The sequence below is a fragment of the Ambystoma mexicanum genome, chromosome 2q, assembly GCF_040938575.1.
Source record: "Ambystoma mexicanum isolate Mex_15411 chromosome 2q, UKY_AmexF1_1, whole genome shotgun sequence".
NCBI lineage: Eukaryota > Metazoa > Chordata > Amphibia > Caudata > Ambystomatidae > Ambystoma > Ambystoma mexicanum.
The window spans coordinates 307,095,525-307,122,712 of NC_090924.1; the positions used below are offsets into that span (position 1 = coordinate 307,095,525).

General features: G+C 42.7%; 1 protein-coding gene across 4 annotated transcripts in view; it reads left to right on the plus strand.

Moving 5' to 3' along the window:
• LOC138569359 (uncharacterized) overlaps positions 1 to 27,188 on the plus strand; it is a 1,262,132-nt gene that overhangs the window by 1,010,284 nt on the left and 224,660 nt on the right. For all 4 annotated transcript variants that reach the window (XM_069647272.1, XM_069647275.1, XM_069647274.1 and 1 more), the window contains 3 exons: positions 2,897 to 3,087; positions 10,578 to 10,660; positions 17,737 to 17,861. In XM_069647272.1, coding sequence (XP_069503373.1) covers positions 2,897 to 3,087; positions 10,578 to 10,660; positions 17,737 to 17,861 — 399 coding nt within the window. The remainder of the gene's footprint in view (positions 1 to 2,896; positions 3,088 to 10,577; positions 10,661 to 17,736; positions 17,862 to 27,188) is intronic.

Below are 27,188 nucleotides of genomic sequence, written 5' to 3' on the forward strand. Positions count from 1 at the left end.
GCAGTAATTACAGTACACTGCATGTGTGGCATGACTTTATAGCTCTTCCATATGTGAATAACAGAACCTGTAAAGATCATGGCCGTGCCATGGGTTGTATTTCTGATGAGATTATTGAACATACTGTTATGACCCTTTAATTGTAACCATGTAACGGGTCCATAAGCTAATCACTTGACAAGGCATCTAGAATAACGGTGCATTGGTACTGAAGTCTATGCTCGATTCATAAAGATTTTCACTGAAGCAAATCAGCTACTATCACCTTATACCTGGTTCACAAAGCCTAAACTAGTGCAGGTCCGGAGCTGTGTGGAGAATCCATGAGATGCCTTGAGCAAATACTTGTGGATCTCATCTGACTGACACCCTCAAGAATCAAGTGTGCATATATCCTATATATACCTACAACCTATCAAAAACACTGCAGTAAGACTTATACTAGATCTAAGCAGGAGGGACCATATCACTCCAGCCCTGAGAAGCCTCCAGTGGTTACAGGTGAAGAAAAGGATCCCTTTGAAAGCACTCTGCATCACACAAGAAGCAAAGCACAGTCAAGAAGCTGAATTCATTCTACCGAAATTCACCTCTTACCAACATAGAAGGATACCCAGATCTAGCTGTGGCATGCAAATCGAAACCGAGTGCTACAAGAAGAGCAGATAAGGAAGTGCAGCTTTCTCCACACCCATGGCAACATTGTGGATCTCCATCCCTAAAGGAATCCAGACAACAAAAGATAACCAAGCATGTTAAAACCCGCCTTTTTACTACACTAGCAAAGAGGAGAACTTATCACCTACGGACGACCCGGCGCGTGGCCAATAAGCCAAAATCCCAGCAGGAAGAACAAAAGGCGAAAACAGGCAGCGAGGAACATGCGTTCAGGAAAACTCCAAAACACTCTGGACTATCTATCATGCTGTACAGGAGCAGCCCATCAAGTCAATCGATATTTTTGCTACATTACCTAAAACCAGAATATAGGTAACACACCTTTAACCCACTAACAACCTCATGTTTAACCACTCCTGCTCATCAACCACACCAACACAAACAACTAAACAAAACTCTCTCTCTCCACCAAAACAGTCACAACTCTAAATCTCTTGATTCAACTTGCAAACTTTACCCACAGGCCAAAGCGTCTTAACAAGTCAGACACTTGAGGTCTCCCATCTGGAAACAAAACACCTGTGGTGTACAGATCACTATCCACCTAGAAAACACATCCACACAGATGCCAGTCTGCTAGGTGCTCCTGGTTCTGCACGCACCATCAGTTAAGCACAACTCGTTCTCTTTCCCCCTCTCCTCCCTTAACCGTATCTTTCCCGTTCAGATCCTCGTGAGCGAGTGCAGACCATGCAGATGGCTGCGGTGCATGGTATAAATCACAATAACAAAACATTTGTATAGGAGCATCTCAAAGATGTTTCAGGCGTCTCCTGATTTGTTCGAGTGTTAGGCTTTGCAAATAAGGGATAAGGCAGTAGGGCCAAATCTAAGATGCTCAAAGTATCTCCTTATTTGCTCCATCCAAATTTCTGTGAATCAGGCCCTCTGTCTGCAATGTTTGAATCACACTATAAGTAGAAATAGAAACAAACTATATGTTTACACATAGCAGGTAACCTTTACAAAGGATCCTATGGAATCAGACTGCTTTTTGCTGCAGTAATCCACAGCATTTACGCCAACATATATATGTCATGCTGACGAATATGCAAAAGCATTTAATAATAATAATAATAATAATAACAATGTACCGTTTGTATGGCAGATAGGAAGGAGGAGGCAGAATCGAAATTATGATCCGTGTCACCTCTTTGCAATAGAAAAGCATGAAAACATGGCGTGACTTAATGCACCTCACTTTGATAGGATGTTTAGCGTTTATGCCTTTTTAGTGATGTTTGGTACTACAAATTGCCTTCAGACTTGACAACCCTAAATTTTTAGTAGCTGTCTTTGGCATACTACATAATTTAGTTTGTCGGCTATTCCAATTGATTTAATATAATTCATGTTTGACTGTAAATTTTAATTCCTGGTGGAGTTGCGAGTGACAGCCTTCTTCCACGTGATCCCCTTCACTTGGCGGGGGTTCTGCCCCTCTGGCATCTGCTGTATGGCTTTGACCATACATTAGGTCCACATAAGGAATGCATTAGCACTTAATCCACTTATGCTCTTTTTCTATCATCAAAGCCCGACATGCACTATGGGTGGAATTTTCAGATTTAATATGTTTTTATCTATGTGATATTAATAACACTGGTTTTATTGTTTATATGTTTCTAGTAATGTTCTAACTTTGCTTTCCTCTCAGCCGTTCATTGGAAGTCTGTTTAATATTATTTGATATATTTTGTGGGGTTCCGCTCGGCGTGCCATGACATTTCGTCTAATTTTGGTGTATTGAAATTCAAGCGTAAAATGTTTACGCGTACATTTTACGCATGAATTGTGCTCACACCATGAGGAACATGAGCACTAACGTGTCATTTATTTGCTTTCCAACTTCTGTGTCATATGGTAACTTTGTCACCTTTATTTCTATAACATGCCAAGCACATTTGAGAGAGAGAGAGAGGGGGATCTGAGGGAGGAAGAGAGAGAGAGAGATAGAGAGAGAGAGAGAGAGAGAGAGAGAAAGAGAGAGAGAGAGAGAGAGAGAGAGAGAGATAAAGAGAGAGCGATACCGAGAGAAAGTTAAGTCTGTGTGGGCGTCAGGTCACTGTCTACCTCAGGTACAGTCACAAGGACTTTCTTTCCCCTAAATCACATTATATTGGACACATGGCTCCCAGGTAGATCAGCTGGGTGGGCCGCTTCTTGTGCTGTATGCTCTCTTTACCTTTTGTAATGCTTCCCATGTCTCTCTTTACAGCCTACACTTTCTGACCAGACTAAGGCAGCCATTCTTGCAGGTGTGTGGCCAGCTGTGACGGAAAACAATAATGATAGCGACCTTAGCACTTGGCTTGGAGTGAGACTGCAGCCATACCTCAGGCTCATCAACAAGGACTTACTAAGCTCAAGTGCCACTAAAAGTGCCACTTGCCTGAGCTTCAGAAAGATGTAAGTGCAATGCTGGGGTGCATCGATGCTTACTTGTGTGATCTCTATGGGGGACTTGCACGCATGATTGTATTAATTGTGAAATACAATTCACCTATCTGTTTCTCAATTAAATTGGATTGTTAACTTCCTGCTGTTTTAAAAATGATATCTCACCACTTCACTAATAATCAGATCTACATTCAGATCTGTAATGGTAGAAATACTGAGGGCTGATTGCCTTCGCCTACTTGCTGAGTGTACGCTATTGGCTTGCCTTGAATGTTCAGGGGAACCTCAAGACCCTCGACTGCACCCACAAAGGGAATAGTCCCCAAATATGTCAGCCACAATTCACATAACGCTGATATTAGAATTTTTGTCAGCTGCTTTCAGCACCGTCAACCACCCTTTTCTCTTTGAGCACCTGGAGCCACTAGGGACTTGGGACCTGGCTTTATGGTGTATTAGCTGTAACCTAACAAATACTTACTCATTTTCGATTCCGCCCTGCACATGTCTACTCGAAACCATTTAATGTGTGTTCCGTCGTTGGCAGCTTCGATGCACACAAGTGGATTTTATATCCTGCAATTGCTTGAAAATATCCAAACCACTACAGGGGTGGTTATGACTCTAATACAAAAAATTAAAAATCCCAATCCTTTTTAGTGATTTCCGGAAATTAAATGCTGGACAATCAAGATCTTAGTGAATATTGCTCTTGAAAACCTATTAGAAATGTAATTGGCAAAATGCCGGGTCTCTGTACTTTCCTTCACCCGTTGAATTCTGCTTCTACATCCCTTTGTAGCTTTGAAACCATACTTTGGCAATAGCATCTACCCCGACCTGACAGCTCATTATCAGTGTATGCAAAATATATCTGCACAACTACTTATGCACATCCCTGAAACGTGACTATGGGCCTCATTACACGGATGGCGGAGAACCATGGCGCTATTAGCGCCATGGTTCATGTCGGTAAAATACCGGCACCGCCTTGGCGGAAAGGGGAATTACCGCCCCATTCCAAGGTTGGCGGGGCGGTAATTCCCCCTTCCCCCATTGCCCTTCCCCATTCCCATTTTTGCCCCATAGGGCTCAAAGGGAATGGGGAAGGTGCTAATTACGGTAATTCCCTGGGTCCCTTTGCGGGTTGGTATTTAACGCCTGCAAAAAGCAGGCGTTAAATCCCCCAACCCGCAAAGGGACCTCGTAGTACGGCGGTAAGGATTTACCGGTACCAGTATTTTACCGGTACCAGTAAATCCTTACCGCCATCCGTGTAATGAGGCCCTATATCTCATCCACTCGACTTCTCTCCACTGAGCCGGTCACTGTGCCTTGTACATTAGAAATGTTTTGACTACAGATTTTCAATCGCATTGAGCATAACTCGGAATTGGCGCCGTCCTGTGGCCTTGAAAAGCCTGGTGAGCATAGCACAGACTGCTCCCTACAAACTACTCTTGATTCTAAGACAACTGGTCCCACACACATATTCACATCTGTCAGCACACCTGGGCTGGTCGTTTGGGATCCAATTAATATGCATCTTAATCACATTGTCAGATTGTGTGCCATTTGGAATTTGCAATACCTCACAGGTGAGTGGTTTGCATTGGAATAATATTAATAAGAGATCTATTCAGTTTTTACGTTTTAAGTGAATTTAAGAATTATATTAGAAATAGTTCCCTTTTCATTTTTACATCACCACATTTTGAGCCCTCTAGAATGTGCAAACAAGCATAATGTGTCAATACATTTCTTATCATACTTGATGGAAGTGTGAAACCCGGGTTGAAGTTAGACTTTTATGTTAGACGTTTAGACATGCATGCACACTGTATGCTGTAACTAGCTCCCTGTTCTTCAGAAGCCTCCTGCTCCCTGGAGCTGCCTCTGCCTCCTGCTCATCAATGCTTGATGTCCATCTCTTGAAGGGAGGGAAAGAACTGGCTGTTGCCCTGGACCCATAGACATTTGCACACACATTCCAGTCCCTTTTTCCATTTCAGTGACAGTGTGCTTTTTCACCATGACACAATTACCCTTTCCAAACCTAAGTACAAAATATATAATCACAAGACCACACACCACCTCCAAAGGTGGAAGGCGCGTCTTGGGGGCAAGTGGCTACAACAGGGAATGACCTTCCTGTTAATCCCGGCCTGCAAATCACTAGGCCTTAAGGAATAATGCACATTTGTTTTAAACCTCATTCTACCACATGCTCAGTCAGGGATCTCTTTGAAGCAATCTCTTGACCATTGTGAATTACTTCAATCACCCATTTATGAACCTGTCTATTCTTTCAACCATCTCCGGTCATTTGGAGACACATCTGTGTCCTTTCTGACACTAGAGCCTCATTACAAGTTTGGAGGTTTTACCAATGCTATTACCTCCAAGTGAATTACTGTTAAAGCATGTAGTAATAGTAATTAATGGTCTGCATGATATAGAGTGACTGCCTCTCCCTACTTACGTGTTACCCTTTCTGATTTGCAATTGCATGTGGTAATACTGGCTGGGCAATACCACCACCATTGCAAAAAGCAGGCGTTAAATCCCCCAACCCGCAAAGGGACCTCGTAGTACGGCGGTAAGGATTTACCGGTACCAGTATTTTACCGGTACCAGTAAATCCTTACCGCCATCCGTGTAATGAGGCCCTATATCTCATCCACTCGACTTCTCTCCACTGAGCCGGTCACTGTGCCTTGTACATTAGAAATGTTTTGACTACAGATTTTCAATCGCATTGAGCATAACTCGGAATTGGCGCCGTCCTGTGGCCTTGAAAAGCCTGGTGAGCATAGCACAGACTGCTCCCTACAAACTACTCTTGATTCTAAGACAACTGGTCCCACACACATATTCACATCTGTCAGCACACCTGGGCTGGTCGTTTGGGATCCAATTAATATGCATCTTAATCACATTGTCAGATTGTGTGCCATTTGGAATTTGCAATACCTCACAGGTGAGTGGTTTGCATTGGAATAATATTAATAAGAGATCTATTCAGTTTTTACGTTTTAAGTGAATTTAAGAATTATATTAGAAATAGTTCCCTTTTCATTTTTACATCACCACATTTTGAGCCCTCTAGAATGTGCAAACAAGCATAATGTGTCAATACATTTCTTATCATACTTGATGGAAGTGTGAAACCCGGGTTGAAGTTAGACTTTTATGTTAGACGTTTAGACATGCATGCACACTGTATGCTGTAACTAGCTCCCTGTTCTTCAGAAGCCTCCTGCTCCCTGGAGCTGCCTCTGCCTCCTGCTCATCAATGCTTGATGTCCATCTCTTGAAGGGAGGGAAAGAACTGGCTGTTGCCCTGGACCCATAGACATTTGCACACACATTCCAGTCCCTTTTTCCATTTCAGTGACAGTGTGCTTTTTCACCATGACACAATTACCCTTTCCAAACCTAAGTACAAAATATATAATCACAAGACCACACACCACCTCCAAAGGTGGAAGGCGCGTCTTGGGGGCAAGTGGCTACAACAGGGAATGACCTTCCTGTTAATCCCGGCCTGCAAATCACTAGGCCTTAAGGAATAATGCACATTTGTTTTAAACCTCATTCTACCACATGCTCAGTCAGGGATCTCTTTGAAGCAATCTCTTGACCATTGTGAATTACTTCAATCACCCATTTATGAACCTGTCTATTCTTTCAACCATCTCCGGTCATTTGGAGACACATCTGTGTCCTTTCTGACACTAGAGCCTCATTACAAGTTTGGAGGTTTTACCAATGCTATTACCTCCAAGTGAATTACTGTTAAAGCATGTAGTAATAGTAATTAATGGTCTGCATGATATAGAGTGACTGCCTCTCCCTACTTACGTGTTACCCTTTCTGATTTGCAATTGCATGTGGTAATACTGGCTGGGCAATACCACCACCATTGCAAAAAGCAGGCGTTAAATCCCCCAACCCGCAAAGGGACCTCGTAGTACGGCGGTAAGGATTTACCGGTACCAGTATTTTACCGGTACCAGTAAATCCTTACCGCCATCCGTGTAATGAGGCCCTATATCTCATCCACTCGACTTCTCTCCACTGAGCCGGTCACTGTGCCTTGTACATTAGAAATGTTTTGACTACAGATTTTCAATCGCATTGAGCATAACTCGGAATTGGCGCCGTCCTGTGGCCTTGAAAAGCCTGGTGAGCATAGCACAGACTGCTCCCTACAAACTACTCTTGATTCTAAGACAACTGGTCCCACACACATATTCACATCTGTCAGCACACCTGGGCTGGTCGTTTGGGATCCAATTAATATGCATCTTAATCACATTGTCAGATTGTGTGCCATTTGGAATTTGCAATACCTCACAGGTGAGTGGTTTGCATTGGAATAATATTAATAAGAGATCTATTCAGTTTTTACGTTTTAAGTGAATTTAAGAATTATATTAGAAATAGTTCCCTTTTCATTTTTACATCACCACATTTTGAGCCCTCTAGAATGTGCAAACAAGCATAATGTGTCAATACATTTCTTATCATACTTGATGGAAGTGTGAAACCCGGGTTGAAGTTAGACTTTTATGTTAGACGTTTAGACATGCATGCACACTGTATGCTGTAACTAGCTCCCTGTTCTTCAGAAGCCTCCTGCTCCCTGGAGCTGCCTCTGCCTCCTGCTCATCAATGCTTGATGTCCATCTCTTGAAGGGAGGGAAAGAACTGGCTGTTGCCCTGGACCCATAGACATTTGCACACACATTCCAGTCCCTTTTTCCATTTCAGTGACAGTGTGCTTTTTCACCATGACACAATTACCCTTTCCAAACCTAAGTACAAAATATATAATCACAAGACCACACACCACCTCCAAAGGTGGAAGGCGCGTCTTGGGGGCAAGTGGCTACAACAGGGAATGACCTTCCTGTTAATCCCGGCCTGCAAATCACTAGGCCTTAAGGAATAATGCACATTTGTTTTAAACCTCATTCTACCACATGCTCAGTCAGGGATCTCTTTGAAGCAATCTCTTGACCATTGTGAATTACTTCAATCACCCATTTATGAACCTGTCTATTCTTTCAACCATCTCCGGTCATTTGGAGACACATCTGTGTCCTTTCTGACACTAGAGCCTCATTACAAGTTTGGAGGTTTTACCAATGCTATTACCTCCAAGTGAATTACTGTTAAAGCATGTAGTAATAGTAATTAATGGTCTGCATGATATAGAGTGACTGCCTCTCCCTACTTACGTGTTACCCTTTCTGATTTGCAATTGCATGTGGTAATACTGGCTGGGCAATACCACCACCATTGCAAAAAGCAGGCGTTAAATCCCCCAACCCGCAAAGGGACCTCGTAGTACGGCGGTAAGGATTTACCGGTACCAGTATTTTACCGGTACCAGTAAATCCTTACCGCCATCCGTGTAATGAGGCCCTATATCTCATCCACTCGACTTCTCTCCACTGAGCCGGTCACTGTGCCTTGTACATTAGAAATGTTTTGACTACAGATTTTCAATCGCATTGAGCATAACTCGGAATTGGCGCCGTCCTGTGGCCTTGAAAAGCCTGGTGAGCATAGCACAGACTGCTCCCTACAAACTACTCTTGATTCTAAGACAACTGGTCCCACACACATATTCACATCTGTCAGCACACCTGGGCTGGTCGTTTGGGATCCAATTAATATGCATCTTAATCACATTGTCAGATTGTGTGCCATTTGGAATTTGCAATACCTCACAGGTGAGTGGTTTGCATTGGAATAATATTAATAAGAGATCTATTCAGTTTTTACGTTTTAAGTGAATTTAAGAATTATATTAGAAATAGTTCCCTTTTCATTTTTACATCACCACATTTTGAGCCCTCTAGAATGTGCAAACAAGCATAATGTGTCAATACATTTCTTATCATACTTGATGGAAGTGTGAAACCCGGGTTGAAGTTAGACTTTTATGTTAGACGTTTAGACATGCATGCACACTGTATGCTGTAACTAGCTCCCTGTTCTTCAGAAGCCTCCTGCTCCCTGGAGCTGCCTCTGCCTCCTGCTCATCAATGCTTGATGTCCATCTCTTGAAGGGAGGGAAAGAACTGGCTGTTGCCCTGGACCCATAGACATTTGCACACACATTCCAGTCCCTTTTTCCATTTCAGTGACAGTGTGCTTTTTCACCATGACACAATTACCCTTTCCAAACCTAAGTACAAAATATATAATCACAAGACCACACACCACCTCCAAAGGTGGAAGGCGCGTCTTGGGGGCAAGTGGCTACAACAGGGAATGACCTTCCTGTTAATCCCGGCCTGCAAATCACTAGGCCTTAAGGAATAATGCACATTTGTTTTAAACCTCATTCTACCACATGCTCAGTCAGGGATCTCTTTGAAGCAATCTCTTGACCATTGTGAATTACTTCAATCACCCATTTATGAACCTGTCTATTCTTTCAACCATCTCCGGTCATTTGGAGACACATCTGTGTCCTTTCTGACACTAGAGCCTCATTACAAGTTTGGAGGTTTTACCAATGCTATTACCTCCAAGTGAATTACTGTTAAAGCATGTAGTAATAGTAATTAATGGTCTGCATGATATAGAGTGACTGCCTCTCCCTACTTACGTGTTACCCTTTCTGATTTGCAATTGCATGTGGTAATACTGGCTGGGCAATACCACCACCATTACTTCATTTCTGAGAAGGTTATGACTTCTACACAAATGTAGGCTTTTTCTTTATCGAAACCCAAATTAAGCAGAGCAGTAAAACGTGCAGTGTTTGGAAATACCTCTTGCATTACCGTTACCACCAAAGTCGCAATGATGTCTTAGACGTTTTACTAGGTTCCATATGTCAAGCATACCTTCTGTTTCCTCCTGACATTATAGTGTCCAAAATTCAGCATGGATCACAATCCATTCTGGGGCTTCCTACCCAAAAATGTGTGAAGTGTCCCCCTCTCTTAGATTTCACTCATTCTCAGTGATTCAACTAATCTCTAAATTGGCCTTGGATCTCATAAGAGGGACCTCATAACTGATAGTCCTTTTGCTAGTCCACTCAAGATGTATTTTCATGCAAAGCTATGCTGAACATCCTTCAGTAGACTCCCCTGCCCCAACTGTAGCATCTATTACCCTCTGAACCCTCTGTATCAAGCATCAATCACACTGCAGGTTCTGTGGTACAAAATAACAACGCTCGGCTGCCCATGCACAGTAGTTTCAGCCATTACATTCCAGCGAATGAATAAAGTTGTTACTATATGGTCACCTTAAACACAACATATAGTATGACCAATGGGGGTGAAGGTTTTGCACATCTACAGTGTGACCATGCTGTTGCTGGAAATTGCTATTTATTCACCAATGTTTGTGCAATCTTATGACAGTGATTCCCTCATGCCCATCACTGATGAGCAGCCTTCGTTCTGTGCGAATACTCAACCATTTACAGATTTTGATTGTTCCCTGTATTTTTTCTTTCTGGACAGTGTGCAACAGCTTCAGCAAAACATCACACTTTTTGCGGGCCAGGAATCGGATCTGTATTCTTCTATTTACGGTTATCTCTCTGGTAAGTGCGATCTAGACAGTAGGCTGTGTTGTTAGCGAATTAATGAAGCATTCAAAGGCAGACTTAACTAAAGTATGTTTAGATTGTCTCTTTCTGACAGATAAAAAACACTAGACAATTTCACTCTTCAGTCTGCGTTGACGGTTGATGATATGTATGATAATATTGCTTTAATTGATTTCCAGATTTGTTTTAAGATTTGTAGAGGACATTGTATGCGGCAAAGCACTCTTTTGATACAAAACATACAGAGCCTATGCAGAGGTTATAGGGAACAGCCAAGGATTAGCAGCCTTTTAGAAGTTTATACTCTAAAGGCTTGGCTCCTCCCACAGGGCTCATGACCATTAGCGTAGTCGAGTACACTTTTGGCAAGTTGATCACCATTTTCATGGTGCCCCGTCTGAAATGCTTGTATGTACTAAGCACACTGTCCTCTGCTGTCCTCTAAATGGCAGCAATGTAAAAGATTAATACCAAATACCTGGAAATCAATCTATGGCAGTCTGCCAATCAAGCCTGTTGGTGAAGGATAGCTCAGGGGCAATGTGCTCGCCTTGGAAGGAAGACGACGCTGAGCAACACAGGTTCAATCCCCAGGTCCACGCTCATAAACCTCTGGGTATTAAGCGCGTTATAAATAACCAATTATAATCGTAAGGGTGCTTTAGTGGGGGAAGGTGGGCCTCTGTGGCAGCTCTCAGGAGTCTGCGTGCCTTGGGGTCAGCCTGCTTCAGCTTTGTTTATGAAGAATACAGAAGAGCAGTCAATGAGACCTGCAAGTAGTAAGCACAAAAGAAGTATCAATTTGGCCTTCAACTGTTATGGGAGCATAAAGAGAAGAGAGTATATAGGAACACTGAGGACGTTGGTGTGCCATTGCAATGTCAATACAGACTTTGCACATATATTTCTGAATACATTCTTGACAGGACTGATTATAAGTGAGTGGCCCGGGAGGAAGGGCAGCTGCATTGGAGACCAGTGCCTGTGCTACTTCTGGCGCTTGCAGCCACAGGGCACGTGGCCACTCTCCGCAGGAGGGGGCAGATGAGTTACCCAATGTTGAGCCTCAAAATATATATGTAAATGGTGACCCTTCAGGTATGGTAAGTTTGGAGGCCGCTGCTTCCCATGCCCATTCATATTCATGATTGTTTTTGGAGCCAGCAGTAGGCAGCGGATTGTAGACCCTTCCGAGGGCCTCTGTCAATGCTCTGAAAAAAATGTAATTGAAATTTTATATTACGCTTCATGCCAATTCTAACCTCTGCGTTCTGGGCTGGGTTATGCAATAAAACATAGACCATTGATGAGCGGCTGCATTGTGGGTGTACACAGACTCTTCAATATGTTACTCATATTAATATAATTATGCATCAGTTTGCAGCCAACAATATTGTTTCTGGTAACATCTGGCGCTATTTAGTGCTCCTTATGTTTATTAAGTCCAAACAATGATTCACACTCTAACCCTATCCTAGCCCTTGGCTGATGGTCCATTGTGTATGGGACCATTTATTCTAACCCGAACTCAAACCCTAAGTTTAAAACTTATTCTAACCCTAACTCGAACCAACAAGCTATTGTGCACTTTAAGCCTGCCACTTAAATGTACACTAACCCTCATACTAGTAATTGACAATATCGTCATTTTGTATTATTTGCGGTCCATATGAAAATGTGTGGCAATGTGTCCAAGAGGAGGACAATTTTGAAAGGAAAATGAACATTACTATTAATGTTTCTTCATGTGTTATCATGGTTTTTCAATACAAAATAAAATTATGCCATCAAATTCATGGGTTGAGTTAATTTCATTTAGATCGAGGAGATAATGTGTTTCCATGTAATGCCTTTTGGGCTAACCTCCGCTCCCAGTGCCTTCACCAGGTTGCTGTCTTTGTGGCAGCCAGTAAAAGGAGGGGGAGATTCACGTCTTCCCTTACCAAGAGGATTGTTTTGTTTAGCTTTATTTCTACTATTATAAAAGCACATACAATCACACATCATCAACAGTTCATCACAGAATTATACACCATTATTTATCAAAACACTATACAAAAATAATAGGAAAAACTTGTGCCCCCCAATCCATGATTAACTTTTGCTGTGTTGTCCATATAAAACTGCATTATTGCCCTTAGACGGTTAAAGGATCTGATGATACATTTAATTTTTCCATGGTCCTCCACATGGCTCTTCTTGGGACTGTATCTAAGGCCGTTTTAAGATCAATAAAACAAAAGTAAAGGTTTGTCTTTTTTTTTTAAAGCACGTATGACAATGACCGGAAACAACCAAAATGTTTGGCCTATTTTGGCCGCCGCCTTCTGGAACCCGCGTGTCGAGAAGAAATGATATTATTGATCCTCATACGATCCTCCATATGTTTTAGAGAAACTTCCCAAAGGTTTTTCGTGCCATATCCATCAGGGAGATTGGGTGATAGTACTTGTGTTTACCAGGATATCTGGCACCTTGAGAAGAAAGATTTGAATTCTTTATATCGTGTTTCGGACGATCCTCTCCTGGTTCCATCTGGTTTGTGGGCAACACCTCCACGACCCATGATCTCGCAGCACATCAGGTCATACAAATTCAGCAGCTAATCTCAAAAGTGCAGCTCAAGTGAATTTATGACCCTAGTCCCAAATAAACCGCTCTATTCAGAGATTGGGTAATAGTTTGCAGAATCATTCCTCCCACCTCTCTTGTAAAGAGGGATGATCTCCACGTTTCTCCATGAGGGCAGAATTTTATTAGTGGTGACTTTTTTCGTTGATTAATTTCAATTAATATGGAACCCAAATAACTTCATTCTTACAGAGATCACTGTGGAACACCATCTGGTCATGGGATCTTCCGCTATTTTTGGACCCTTATTGCCATTTTGACTTCATGCATGGAGAACATTACGGAGGAGCTGCCAATGAGTTTTTCTGTGGAAGAAGATCTCTCCTGAAACTTCTCTCTGTCTTCCTGATAGAGATTGGCACATAAATCATACCAGACAGATACATGTATACAAGCTTTTACAGGAGTATGGATTCCTTTTAACCCTCTATTTACTAACTCCCAGAATCCTTTTGGGTGATTATTCAGGAGTTTAGTTTGAGCAATTATCAGTTTGTAACAACATGTGTCTTTTTTCCTCAAGTATGAGCTCCTTATACTCACGTCTTGCTGATAGTACCTTGTTTTTATCCTTCAAAGTGGGAGCTTTAACTAATGCCAAACCCCTTTATTTTGCAAAAATCTGCAATCCTGCTCATACCAGGACTCCCTACACATTAAATGTATCTCAGATTATGGCTTGGAGAAACCATTAAAAGCAATATTTGCTACACTGAATAAAGAATCAATTATTAGTTCTGCATCTTGCTATTCATGCTTCTATGGTTGGTAGTAATTTGTCATTTAACTTTGCAATAACAATATTTACATCTGAATTGTCCCATCTAACTACCCTTTGATTTCTAGAACACTCTAATGAGATGTCCTTTGTTGGTTGCAGCAAAATGGGCTCTGTAATTAAGTATTCATGATGACCCTTAAGGTCACATGCAATCTTAAACGACTTGACATAGTGCCATGAGGCGGGTATCGATTAGGACATAATCAATATAGCTAGAATGTACTAGTCCTATAGGTAGGTCGGACAAGATTATCATCCCTGCGCCTACCAATTTTAGCTCTCAGCCTCACTCTAAGCAATAGCCGAGCTACCTCTAGAACTAAATAATGCCCTTTTTTGGGATCTTGGTGTTAGGAATATTAAGGGCTGAGTCCTCATAAAGGATGTCATTAATTTTTTCTAGTGGTTCAAATTGTACATTTGGGTCACCCATCACAAGACATGTAACAACACCTTTTCACTTGTATTTCAGGAGCTATTTACTCATAACATTTTCTAGTACATACAAAACAGTCATTCCAGGAACCTACCACGATCTATTGTAAATGCTAGCGACCAATAGATACCTCCTGGGCAATGGCTAAGACATGCGGGGACTCTCGCTTTCTAATTGCTGAATTTTTGGAGATAGATCCAAACATATCCAAATTACAAGTCTCCCACTGGGTCAGCCCCTAGGGCCTTTAATTGCTGGGGAATGGAAGTTGATTTAGCTGTCAATAAAGATAGCTTCCATTGCCCAGGTCTCTTTGAGGCAAACAATTATAATGATCATTATTCCATGCTAGAGTTTATTTGTATCTACAGCCAAGGTTTACAGGAGGATTTTTAGTGCATAGGAAGGGATACCCATGATGTCCATCCACAGTACTAAGATTGTGAGAGTTAGGTTCTGCACATGTGGCTGGCTCAAGATATCTTTTGCAAATCTGGACTACATCTCTCTGATTAGTTGCTTATGGAACCACAGCAAGATTACCAGAATTGAAAGATAGTCCCCGAAAACGCCCACCATTACCCTGGTTATTATTCACAGCATGGAGACTCACATCATAGGGTTTTTGCTGTGAAGGAGGAAAAGCTTTTACCTGAATGACAGAGTCCTCAGGCGGTTAGGTTCTCAATCAATAGAAAGGAGTCCCTCCACCATGTATCTATTGGTCAACTCCAAGCGTACATTACCATTCGTCTTATTGCAAGTATCATGATGCCCAGTTGCTTTCATGACGTCTTCCCTTATAATTGAGTGACAGCCTTTTACATGTCGTATCCAGTGCGTTCATTTGTTAATAAGTGAATCTCCATGTACATAGTCACCCACCACCAATTTAAAGACCATCCTACTGCCTTTCCACTCATCTCTCTTATGTGATGGTTCAGTAGGGTGTGGGAAATAAATGATACTCCTATAATTCCTAGGATCATTCGAATATCGCACATTATCGTGATCATAGTGAACAAGGCATAAGGTATTTCTAAATTGGTGTTCAGTGGACGATTAACCAACTTGTTGCTTCCATGTAGGAGCTTCATTATACCTTACAGCAGTAGTCTTAGAAAGAATTAACATGCAACTTCACTTGCGGATTAGAGGGTAATCTGGATTTTGTATTTATTTTTAAATCACAGGTGTGCAACATGGGATCTATCACCATTCCTGCCTCCAATTTCTGTGATGCCAGTGTTGATATCAGTTTTTCCATCATACCTTTCAGGGACAAAATTTCTTGCGGAAAGTTAGTAATCTGGTCAAATTCTGTTTGGAAATCCAGGGGTATAGACCGACTTATTGTGCCCTGATCACAAAAACCTAAAACAAACACGTCTATGGGTTTGCCAGTTGTGACAGCTCTGGGCGAGCCAAGGGATATATTATTCGTATTAGCGCCACCACCATCTGACAATGGCGCCAACACAGTAAATCTGTTTGCTTATAACTTGAGTCATGATACACAATTGACTCTTTTATTTCCACAACATAATCTTTATCCTGAATGAATATATGGATAAACCTCTATAGTAATCTTATAGTTCCCACTTCCTGCTTGAAAGACTGCACATAGAAGATTGGCTAATCAGAGCTCATTACCGGACCAAGCTCAAAATCATCTCAGCCATACCTGTAACCATCTGCACAAATTGGGATCCTGTCTAAACTTCAAGAATTCCCAAGTGACCACCTCGCTAATGCTCCAGTTCATAGGAGCGGCCCTGGACTTCTCTTTTGGAAAGGCTTTTCCACCCGAGGATGGGTATCATCACTTTCAGCAAATTACTCATGAAGTTCCAAAATGCCATGACCGTCCTACGGTTTCTGGGCCTCATGACACCATGCATTTCCTCAGTGCCAGAGTCCAAACTGAGGGTGAGACTGCTTTAGAGGGCTCTCAGATCTCAGTGGTCATTGTTCTCAGGAAGCATGATTGATCTTCTTCAGGTCCCAAGCAGGGTATTTCAGGACATACTGCGGTAGTTCCACAGGGAGAACTTGATGATGGGCAAACCTTTTTGGAAACCTTGGCTGAAGGCAACTGTAGTTACGAATGCCTACCAGAAAGCCTGGGGTGTGCACTTGGACATCTGGCAGAGTGCAGGTTGTGGTCTACAGCAGAGAGAGAGCTTCACATAAACCTGTTAGAGCTGAGGGCTATCAGACTGGTGCTGATGGCATTCTTACCTTAGGCACTGGGGAAGACTGTCCTGATAATTATGGACAACACAGTGGCCATGCACTACCTCAACAAGGAAGGTGTGTGGGTTCACTGGCCCTCTGCAGCAAATACATGCAGGTCTGGTTTTGGATATTGCAGAACAAGAAGTGCGTGTTGGCTGTCCATCTAGCCGGCATAGAGAATATAACTGCAGACGCACTGAGCAGGCAGGGCTCAGTCTCCCACAAGTGGGAGTTGTGCCAGGAAATGTTTTTAGAGATCTCTGGACTTTCGGGAACCCCTTAGGTGGATCTGTTCACCTCCAGATCGAGCTATGATTGTCCCCAATTGGGCTTGGAGGACGTGGTACCCATAGCCTCTTCCTCAGAGGGCAGACTTTCTCTCACAGGAAGGAGGCCTATTCCTTAATCTAAGTATGAACACTCCCAACCTTTAAGTGTGGCATCTAAAAGGATGAGCTACAAGGACCGGGACCTTCCATAGGGCTTCATGGAGGTTTTACTATCAGCAAGAAAAGCAGAAAAAAAGTCATTGTATAGCGGTTATATGAAATATTTAGCTGGTGCAGGACTACACAAATTGACTCTTACGTTAGCAACACATTAACAATGTTATCATTCCTTCTACACCTAGCACATCAGGGTCTTCAGTGAAAGGTTTTTAATTGCACGCCTGAACCATATACACAAATGCAGGGTCTGTATTTCTGCTTGCTTTGGCAATTCCAGTTAGCACTGAATGGCACTACCTGGCTGGCAACGTCTTCCAGGTCCTTACTGATGCCTGGTGGTGTGTATTTTGTCATAGGATGAACATTGTGAAACAGAATAGGAAATCAATCATGTCATTGTTTCAAACCTCTGTTGCTCTGCGTGGTCTTGCTTCCAAGACCAGCGCGTTGCCCCTGTGCTATAAGGCAAGTCACTGTTCTCTCAGCTTGCAAGTTAACATTATATCATATAATGAATACCTTTGTTTTTGAGCAGGTGGTACTGCCCAGCCCAGGTGCTATAACAGCACTGAAACAAGTTGGTTTCACAACTACTTTGGATCTTTTATCAAGTACCTCACTTTGGATGATATGCTAAAACTGACTGTCAATGAAAACGTGGTAAGTACTTCTGTCACCATCTTGATGTTAGATTGTCACCTCAATTCTCTTGTCATCTTTTCATGAATGCAGACACTGTGGTCAGTTCTTTCCTTCTTCTAGAGCCCATTATTTTTGTCCATACAATTTGCACTCAGCTTGAGCTAAATGAAAGAGTTATCTGTATGGTGCTCCTAAACATGAAGAAGTTAAGTAGATTACAAGTGATGAGAGGTCTGCATTCCCTCGCCAGGCAGTATGTGCCGCTTCCCATTGTGTTTATTATTTCTTTTTGATTAAGTGCATATTAGTTTACAAAGAAACTTTTAAACCCCACAACAATCCATTATTATTACAGAAACATATTTGCAATAAATACAAGTAAACAAAAGAAGAAAAACCTTAGCTCCAGCTGTGTCAATATATGCAAAATGACCATGCTGTTGCAGACATTCTAATCATCCTTAGATAATGTGCAAAGAAAGATTAATAAAGTGCATGTGCATTTTTGTTCAGCCTATAATGCTGAATATTGTATACATGTCTGTTTTGACCACTAAAACATATCTAAAAAAAGAATTCCAATATCACTTTAAAATCACTAGATCTATAGCGTTTAGAAAGCTAAGCAGCATCAACGACAATTGTAATTCATAACCAGCAACAACCCTTTGCCAGAGTTGAATTTGTGGATATTGCAAGGGTTAATGTAGTTGAATTGGATTTTTCCTCACTCCTGGTTAAGACTGGGTAATGTTGGAAGCACCCCATGTTGTGTCAATGTACTACCTTATTTCTGAGTCATTGGAAGCTTTATATGGTAACAAGTTGCCTGCTGGAAGGGATATTAAATACCTATAAATTCCACTTGACCCCTTGGCGATCTCAGTTAAATCTGGTGACCCCATAATTTTCTGCGAATACTCAGGGCTTTTAACATCTCCGTTTAGACTCTATTGAATGGTTACCGGCAGATATAATATGCTTACAGGAGATTTTAATGTTGGATACCCCGATTCTTGATGGCTACTCTGTTATTCATGAGTCTGCTAGGAGAGGCCCAGAGGTAGGCCTTTTTGGGGCTTATTAAGTGCATGGCTTCTGGCCCGGGTTCCTCTATAGAATAGCTCTTGTTAGATAGGCCTGATGTTTTAGGCATGAAAATAATTTGGTGGGACTTCACATTGGCTATTTGGCAGATTTTAATAATTTTAAATGTATATTTTAATCCTGCCTCTACGGACCTCTCTACTTTCTGGAAACCATTCTAAGTGTTCTTGTGTCTTTTAATGCAATGGAACAGTTGGATTTAATTATTTTAGGTGATTTTAATACTCAATGTTTCGATGATGTACATTATTCTTTTAAAAGCAACAACAAAATTTTATCGACAACCAGAATTAGAGGCAAGCTGATTAGACGGGTATTAGATTCATGGGACTTGTCTCTATTAAATGATAAAACGAAAGGCGACGTTCCACCCAAATGCACCTGGTCTAAAGGTCTGGCCTGTTCAACGTTGGATTATGTTTTTGTTTCTGCTGAGGTAGTAAAACGTTGCTTGCCTTTGGAAGTGGGGGACCAGGGCCGTAACGATCCTTTTAAATTAACGGTCTCCTTGAGATGGCTAGATTACAAGGAACCTACCAGGCCAGCAAGAGGTTTGATTGAGGCTATACCAAGAGACCATGCAGTAATGGGGCATCCAGCTATGGCTTCAAGATTTAATACATTAGTGGAGTCCCATCTCTGTGAGGGTAAATTTGAAGGGGGTTCGCCAGACAGCTTTGTTCCCCTATGTGAGAAGATTCTAAAGGGCTTATCCACTATTAATCAATTGAATTTGGGTAGATCCTCACATGCTCACAAGTGAACAGATTCATGTTAGGAAAAGGCTATTAAAGAGAGATGTGAGAATGGCCCAAATGTTTGGCCCTGTGGGATATTGGAAAGTGTGTAAATTGAAGCAGGCCCATTCCTTGACTAAAAAGCTATAAGCATTCACTTTATCAAAATGACGCTGAATTACTGTTAACTAGCATTAACAAAAAAGATGTTCATATGTTTTGGAGATTGATAAAAGTGAATTGTTCTCACGACTCTGGATCTAGATATGAATCTGGATGATCTCGTTCTAGCTATTAAAAGGACTAAATCATTGAATGCCACGGGACCCGATGGCCTGACTAATCTCACCTTAAAATCAGCCCTGCGTCTTTAGGCCAGGTTGCTGTGGGAACTGCATTACAACATACTTCGAAATCGTCAATTCCTGTCTTCCTGGATTGTCACAAATATAATTCTTATTTTTAAAAAGGGTGATAGGATGGACCCCACAAATTATCACCCAATTTCGGTGCTGGACGCATCTTATAAGATGTTTCTACTTTTATTTTGCATTCACTAACTGACTGGGCTCACAGAGTTAATACTTTTGATGTGTACCAGTCAGGTTTCATGAAGAGTTCCAACACCCTCCTTGATTCCTTGCTAATTTCTTTAGTCACAAAACAGATAGTGAGTGAATTCTCTGCAAACTCTATGTATTGCCTTTTTAGCATTAGTAAAACATTTGATTGTGTCAACCGTTCAAAACTATGGACCAAATTGCATAGAGGGCTTGTCCTGAGGCCCTGCGTGACATACTGATTAAATTACATTATAATACTGACACAGCGGGCTCATTCTCGGAGTGGATATCTAACAAACAGGGACTACGCGAGGGCTGTGTTCTGGCTCCCTTTCTTTTTAATATGTATATTGCGGATATGGGATCTTGGTTTCTTAACATTGGTGCTAATCTTCCGAAAATGGGTGTATTGGAATTGCAATACCTCTAAATGCTGATGACATAGTGCTTTTCGATTACACCCCTATAGACCTACAACAACCACTGAAAGTGGTGACAAGCTACTGCCAGGAGAACTACCTTAATACTAATGTAGCAAAGACTGAGATAATGATATTCAATATATTTAGGAATAATCCAGGGAGGTCAACATGTTGTTGGTCTATTAACAATCAAAAAGTGGAAGTAGTTGAATCTTTTAGATATTTAGGGGTTGATTTTCAAGCAAAGGCCACAATTAACAATCTTAAAAACACTTTGAAAGTGGAGGCTGTTTCTGCTGCTGCGCAATTAAGTGCAGTAGATAAGAGGTATGGTCGCTTTTCCCTACTATTAAAGTATATAATCAGATGATTATTCCCAGAATCAAGCATGGCGCAGGGACAAGAGATGAAAGGTTAGACTGGAATAAATTAGAAGCTATGGTATGGAAGAGGGTCTTGTCTCTACCCTCTGGTACTCCCTTTTCAGCGGTTTGTCAACTATTGGGCCTAATTACGCTTAAGACACAGGTCTGTTGGCGAAGGGTGCAACTTTCAAGATCTGTTGTATGCCTCCCGGTTAATATGCTTTTCGGCAAGCTAATGCCCATGTAAGGTCCCAAATGAATGGACTGATGTCACATTGGATAGTTTACTTAACAACTCTCTAACTATAGAACACCTAATCCACAGCCCCCAAAAGGTTCAAATGCGCTTGACCGGATTAACACTAGACTTCAACTAATGTCTTATAAGACCAAGCTGATGGCAGTAGTGGTAGCTCACCTCAGGAGATCTGGTATTCATGTATTCCCATACCTGGACGACTGGCTGATCTGAGAGAAGTCACTGCAGCAGTTGTCAACTCAGTTTGAGGATACCTGCTCCCTGCTTCACAGGCTGGTCTTCTCCCTAAACTTCCAGAAGTCCCACGCCACACCAACGCAGAAGCTTCAGTTCATCGGAGCAATCTTGAACATTTGGGTGGCAAAGCCCCCCCCCAAGTAAGAGTTATCAGTATCAGATAAAATGGTCGAGCTCTTGCACAGTCACAACAGTCTACCAGCAGCTTTCTTCCTCTGCCTCTTAGGTCTCATGGCTTCCAGCATTTTTCTGGTGCCAGAGGCCAGACTGCAAATGCGATCTCTGCCGTGGCTGTTGATGGGTCAGTGGTCCCAGTACTTCGATGCCGTGAAGGAGATTCTCAAGGTGTAGAGATCAGTGTCTGATGACCTATCTTGGTGGTCGAGCAGAGAAAACATGAGAACAGGCACTGAATGCAGGAATCTGCAGGTGAGCGGCCTCTGGTCACGAATGGAATTCCAATTGTATATCAACAGGCTGGAGTTGTGGGCGATCAGGTAGCCCTGATGGCCTTTGTGCCCTCCTTCAAGGGGAAGTATGTCCTTGTTCTAATGGACAGAACAGTGGCCATGCACTACCTCAACAAACAAGGAGGTTTTCAGTCTCTGCCCCGTGCAAGGAGGCACTGCAACTATGGTTCTGATTTCTGGTGAACCAGATCTCTGCTTCAACTGTCCATCTAGCGGGAATGAAGAACGGTCTGTCAGATGCTCTGAGCAGGTAGAGCATGGTGTCACAAGAGTGCCAATAAGTTCTTGAGAAGCTCTTCACTCAGTGGCGTATGCCGACAGTGGGTCTGTTTTCCACAAAGGCCAACAGGAAGTGCAGATGGTTTTGCTCCAGGGAATACCCAGCAAAAGCTGTACTAAGGGATGGAGTGATTCTTCAACCTTCACTATGACTTCCCTCCAATACCTGTCATCCCATGAGTTTTCAGGATGGTGAGGAGGTTTTGAGCAACCATGATCTTTATTGCCCCTGATTGGGCTAGGAGAACATGGTACTCGGAACTCCTGGATTTAACCATCACCGGTTGCCTTGAAGGCCGGACCTACTAACCCAGTCGGAATGTCGGGTACTTCACCTGAACCAGAATCCATCAACCTACATGCGTGGCTCTTGAGAGGATGCGCTATGAATACTGGGTCCTCTCAGAAGAGGTACTTGAGGTGCTACTGGCCGCACGCAGACCGTCAACAAGATCTCTGTATGCGTGAAGATGGAGACGATTTGAGGTATGGTGTAGGGAGCGCAGGATAGCTTCCCCCACCACTTAAGTGATGGAATTCCTTTTTTCAGTGGCCTCATCAGGCCTTCAAATGAGTACAGTCAAAGGCTACTTAGCGGCATTGTGTGTTTTTTAGAGGTCCTCGGATTAAGGATCCTTCTTCACGATTGTGGTTATGACTGAATTCCTGAAAGACCTTGCAAATAAATTCCCACCTACTCCATTTGTGGTTCCAGACTGGGACCTAAACTTAGTTTGACATTTTTGATGGTGCCTCCGTTTGAGCCTATGCATTCATGTGCGATCAAGCTACTTACCCTGAAAACAGCTTTCCTGGTGGCAATCACAGAAGTAAGACGAGTAAGTGAATTGCAAGCATTATCTTGCAAGCCCCCCTTTCTATGATTTGTCAAGGAGTAAGCCTTACTTAAGATGCGTCCTAAATTCCTACCTATACTACTCTCTCAGTTCCATGTTTCCCAGAGCACTGACTGGCCTGTCTTTCATCCACCTCCAGATCCATCTAAAGATGAGGAGAGACTACACAGACTGGATCCGAAGAGGGCTCTAGTTTATATGTGGCTAGAACTTTGGAATTCAGCCGTGATGACCAACTATTTGTGGCTTTCTCTTTGTCAAGAAAGGGTCTCGCTGTGTCAAAACAGACAATCTCTCGATGGATAACTCTCTGCATCGCAGAATGTTATCAGAGAGCGGGAAAAGACCAGCCACCATTGCACATTCCACCAGGGGCATGGCAGCTTGCTCTACATTGTGAGGAGTGTACCAGTAAGGGAAATATGTCAAGCAGCGACTTAGTCATCTCTCCACACGTTCACCAAGTATTACTGCTTGGATGTAGCATGTGGTTCAGACGCTCGTTTCGAAAGAGCAATTTTGCAGAGCTTCCTTGTCTAAGGGCTTTCATCCCGCCTCCACATTCTGTACTGCTTTGGTAGTCTATCTGATGAGGAATCTGCTGCAGGAGAATGCAATCCATTGATGGAGAAATTACTTATCAGTAATGTTCTTTCTATGGATTCTTCTCCCACAGATTCCTCATCACCCCATCTGGCCCACTTTGAAAGTGGTCTGCAGTCGATATTTGGTTGTCCTCTTCTACTGAGACGAGACAATGAATAGTTATGTATTAGGCACAGTTTCTTGTTTTGCTTTCAATACGATCCTGTACCTTATTATTTTATTTTTTTAAATCTTTTTGGGCTATTTTCAGCCTGAATCCTATAGATTCTTCCTCCGTGGCTGCTGAACTTGGGGGAAAAAAGGTGAGGAGCTGAGTTATGGGGGCCATAGTGATGCAGCATATAGTGGCCAACGTCATGTGCGGAGCTGACGAGTGGCACGGTCGAGTCAAGAGGGCTTGACAGTCGAGTTGAGTTGTAATATGGCCCCTGTCGAAAGTATTTCCAAGCAGCTGACGCTGGAATGGATATCTATGTGATGAGGAATCGAATGAGGAATCTGTGTTATAAGAATCCATAGAAAGGACATTAACCCTAAGTAATTTCACCTTTTGTAGTAAACACTCCATAGTGGTACTCTAATGTGTTCATGAAATTAGGTCCATTTTATTACAAAAGTGCAAGCTGCAGCCCTGCATGGTTCCCCAATAGGGCAGTTACCTGTACCTTTGTCTCTGATAAGAAATTATTGTAAGCCTGGTAGTGGTGTTGAAACATGCCCAGACAACCACATCATTTCACATAGATAGTAGCCCTGATGAGGGCTAAGATTTGGAAGTTGGCAGAGTTTGAGGTGTCCCTACATCTCCAATTCCTTATGTCTGATTTGCTAACACATAAGTTAAGCCCTCACCTCTGAGAATGGTCCAGGCTGCACTTGAAACTTCGAAGCCATCATGGTAAACTCAACCCCTCATTTATTCGAGGTTGCTATGTTTTGAAGATGGATTTTCCGTTAGATGTACAACTATCCAAGTACGCTCAGCAACACCTCACTGAAGTCAGGGTATAAACAGAAACAATTACACTGTTCATGTCTCTCTACGTCCAGGGGAAGACTGTGAAGTTTAATAGGCTGTTTACTTATTAGCAGAAACAAGCAGCAGCAGACTCATTTCGAGATGGCCTTTAGACAGAGGCCTCTTGAATACATTGTGCTAAAACAGGTAGGCCTGTCTCTTTGTGCATAGTGGGTTCTGGAGAAGTAGCACAGAGGACATTTCCATTGGGCATAACAAAAACTGGCTGTTATATAGTACTTTATTGCTCCTTCTAGTTATACCGAACATGAGGTCATGGGTAAAGGAGTACACCTGAGTTCTAAGGTGGAATGTTGGGGGTTGAGTGGCTGGGGAGATTCTAGAAGTGGAGGCCGTTGAGATGGTGAACAGAGAGGTGAATGAGGCTGGGGCCCCATTACCCATGTACTGTGCTTTAAGTATATGTAAATAAACAAGTGTGTTCGACTTACCTCTAAGTCACCTTCTTTATAGCAGTGGCGACAAGCAGGTCTTCACAAGTGCCATCCTGCCTTTTTGAGGGACAACGTGGTATGCTGCGTTGAGGTGGTTGGCAGCTGCTGACCTCTGACTGCAGCCTGAGGATACTGAAAGTGTGCTGCCAGGTCTGTGAGGTATTGTGTGTCCTTTTGGTGCCAGGCAAAATAAGTGTGGATCACAGCCAGAGGTGCTCCAGAGAGAGAGAGGAGAACTGCAGGGTCCGTGCAGACAGGGTGCTCACATGCCGGCCCCATTGGCACAGTGCATTCTGCGGTGCTGGGAGTGGAGGGACAGGCTTTAAGAGTAACAGAAGAATGAGCCAGGCGCAGACCGAAGAAGAGCTCAGAAATGTGCGTTATCACGGTGAGGAGTGGTGAGCGTGCCGCTGGGTTGGCCAATCACCTCAATGTGTCCCTGTGGCAGCCATTTTAAGGTCAGGTGTGCACTGGGACGCCCTCATCTGACGTGAAGGGAGCAGAAATATTTTCATCAGGAGTAGCGGCGACCATTACAAGGGACAGGCGGATACTAGGACACTGCCTTTGACTACAATTGGTGGCCATCTTTTGAGCAGGTGCAGCAGCATTTTGAAGACAGGTACTTCTGATAGACAGCATAGCTACAGTATATGATGTGGCCACTGAAAGGTCAGGCACCTCTTGAAAACTATTGATAAAATCCTTTCGAAGGATTTTCCCCGCCAGTTAATGAGGGCATTTCTGCAATAATGGCATATTTACCTCTGCAATTCCTAGCAAATAGCAGAGAGCCTGTGGTGAAATTGGAGACGTGAAAGGAGAACATCCAAGATTATGTACTAGCAATGTATGTGCCATCCTTTAACATAGGTCTCAGGCATGCACTCCTGATGCACTGTCTTGGTTTTGAGGGTAGCAGGATTTTGAAAAGTCTACAAGAACCCGGAGTGGCTTCCCCTGGCCAGAGGGGACTGGGGAGAGTTAGTGTCAATCTGGAGGGGAAGTTTGAATCTATATGAAGTAATTCTGCATAAATTAGACATTCACTTTGAGAATAGGTCCAACATCATTTTGGAGTGGTACTACTTTGGTATACCTGAGCAAACTGAAGGGGAGACCATTGAAGATGCCATTACTGGTTTGTATGAATTGGCCAATAAATGCTGCTTGTAGCAACATAACAATGAGAGCCTGCAGGATCAATTCATGCTCAAAGTGTGAGAGAGAATAAAATATGGGACGAGATATGGACAATGGGAGATCCAAGCCTGGATGAAGTTCTGGATTTTTCCAAGATGACGTGTGCCAAGGAGTTAGAAAAGAGAAGAAGTTCCAATTGGAAAAGGCGTGTGGAATGTCAGACCGCAAAGAGTAAACGGAGGGGGCGATGAAGAAACCGTTGCTTCAGCAAAATAATTAACCTCCAAAGAATGTGGGGTTTTCTTAGAAATTAAAAATGGGGACAATTAAGAGGTGCCATAAAATTGTCTCAGGCACCAATGAAAAAGTGGCCCACAGTTGCAAATGGCTATTCATTCCTTTTGTGACACTGTTTGAATAGTACCCAATGGGGAGTTTTTTGATAAAATGTGAAACAAATTGTGCATTTTAAAAGAATATTTACTCAGCAAGACTAGTCAAAACTATTAGCCGCATAGTGAAGTAGCTAATCAAACTGGCCCACATTGGCCAAAAAAATGTCTCAGTTTGACTAAAAAAACGGTCCCACACTGGCATTTTGCGTTTTTTATTCGGCCACAGGCCTATTGCCCTATGGGCCATCCAAGCCTGCCCCATCTGTTCTAGATCTTCCCCAATTTGCAGTGGGCAACCTCTGGAACTATTTACTCACTCCTACATTGCTCTGCATTTGTCCATATCCAGCACCCATTTGGAAATCGTGGGTGCTTCCCTCCCACCTAAACCCACCCCCCCCCCACTGCATAGCGATATTCCTTTTTGCCACT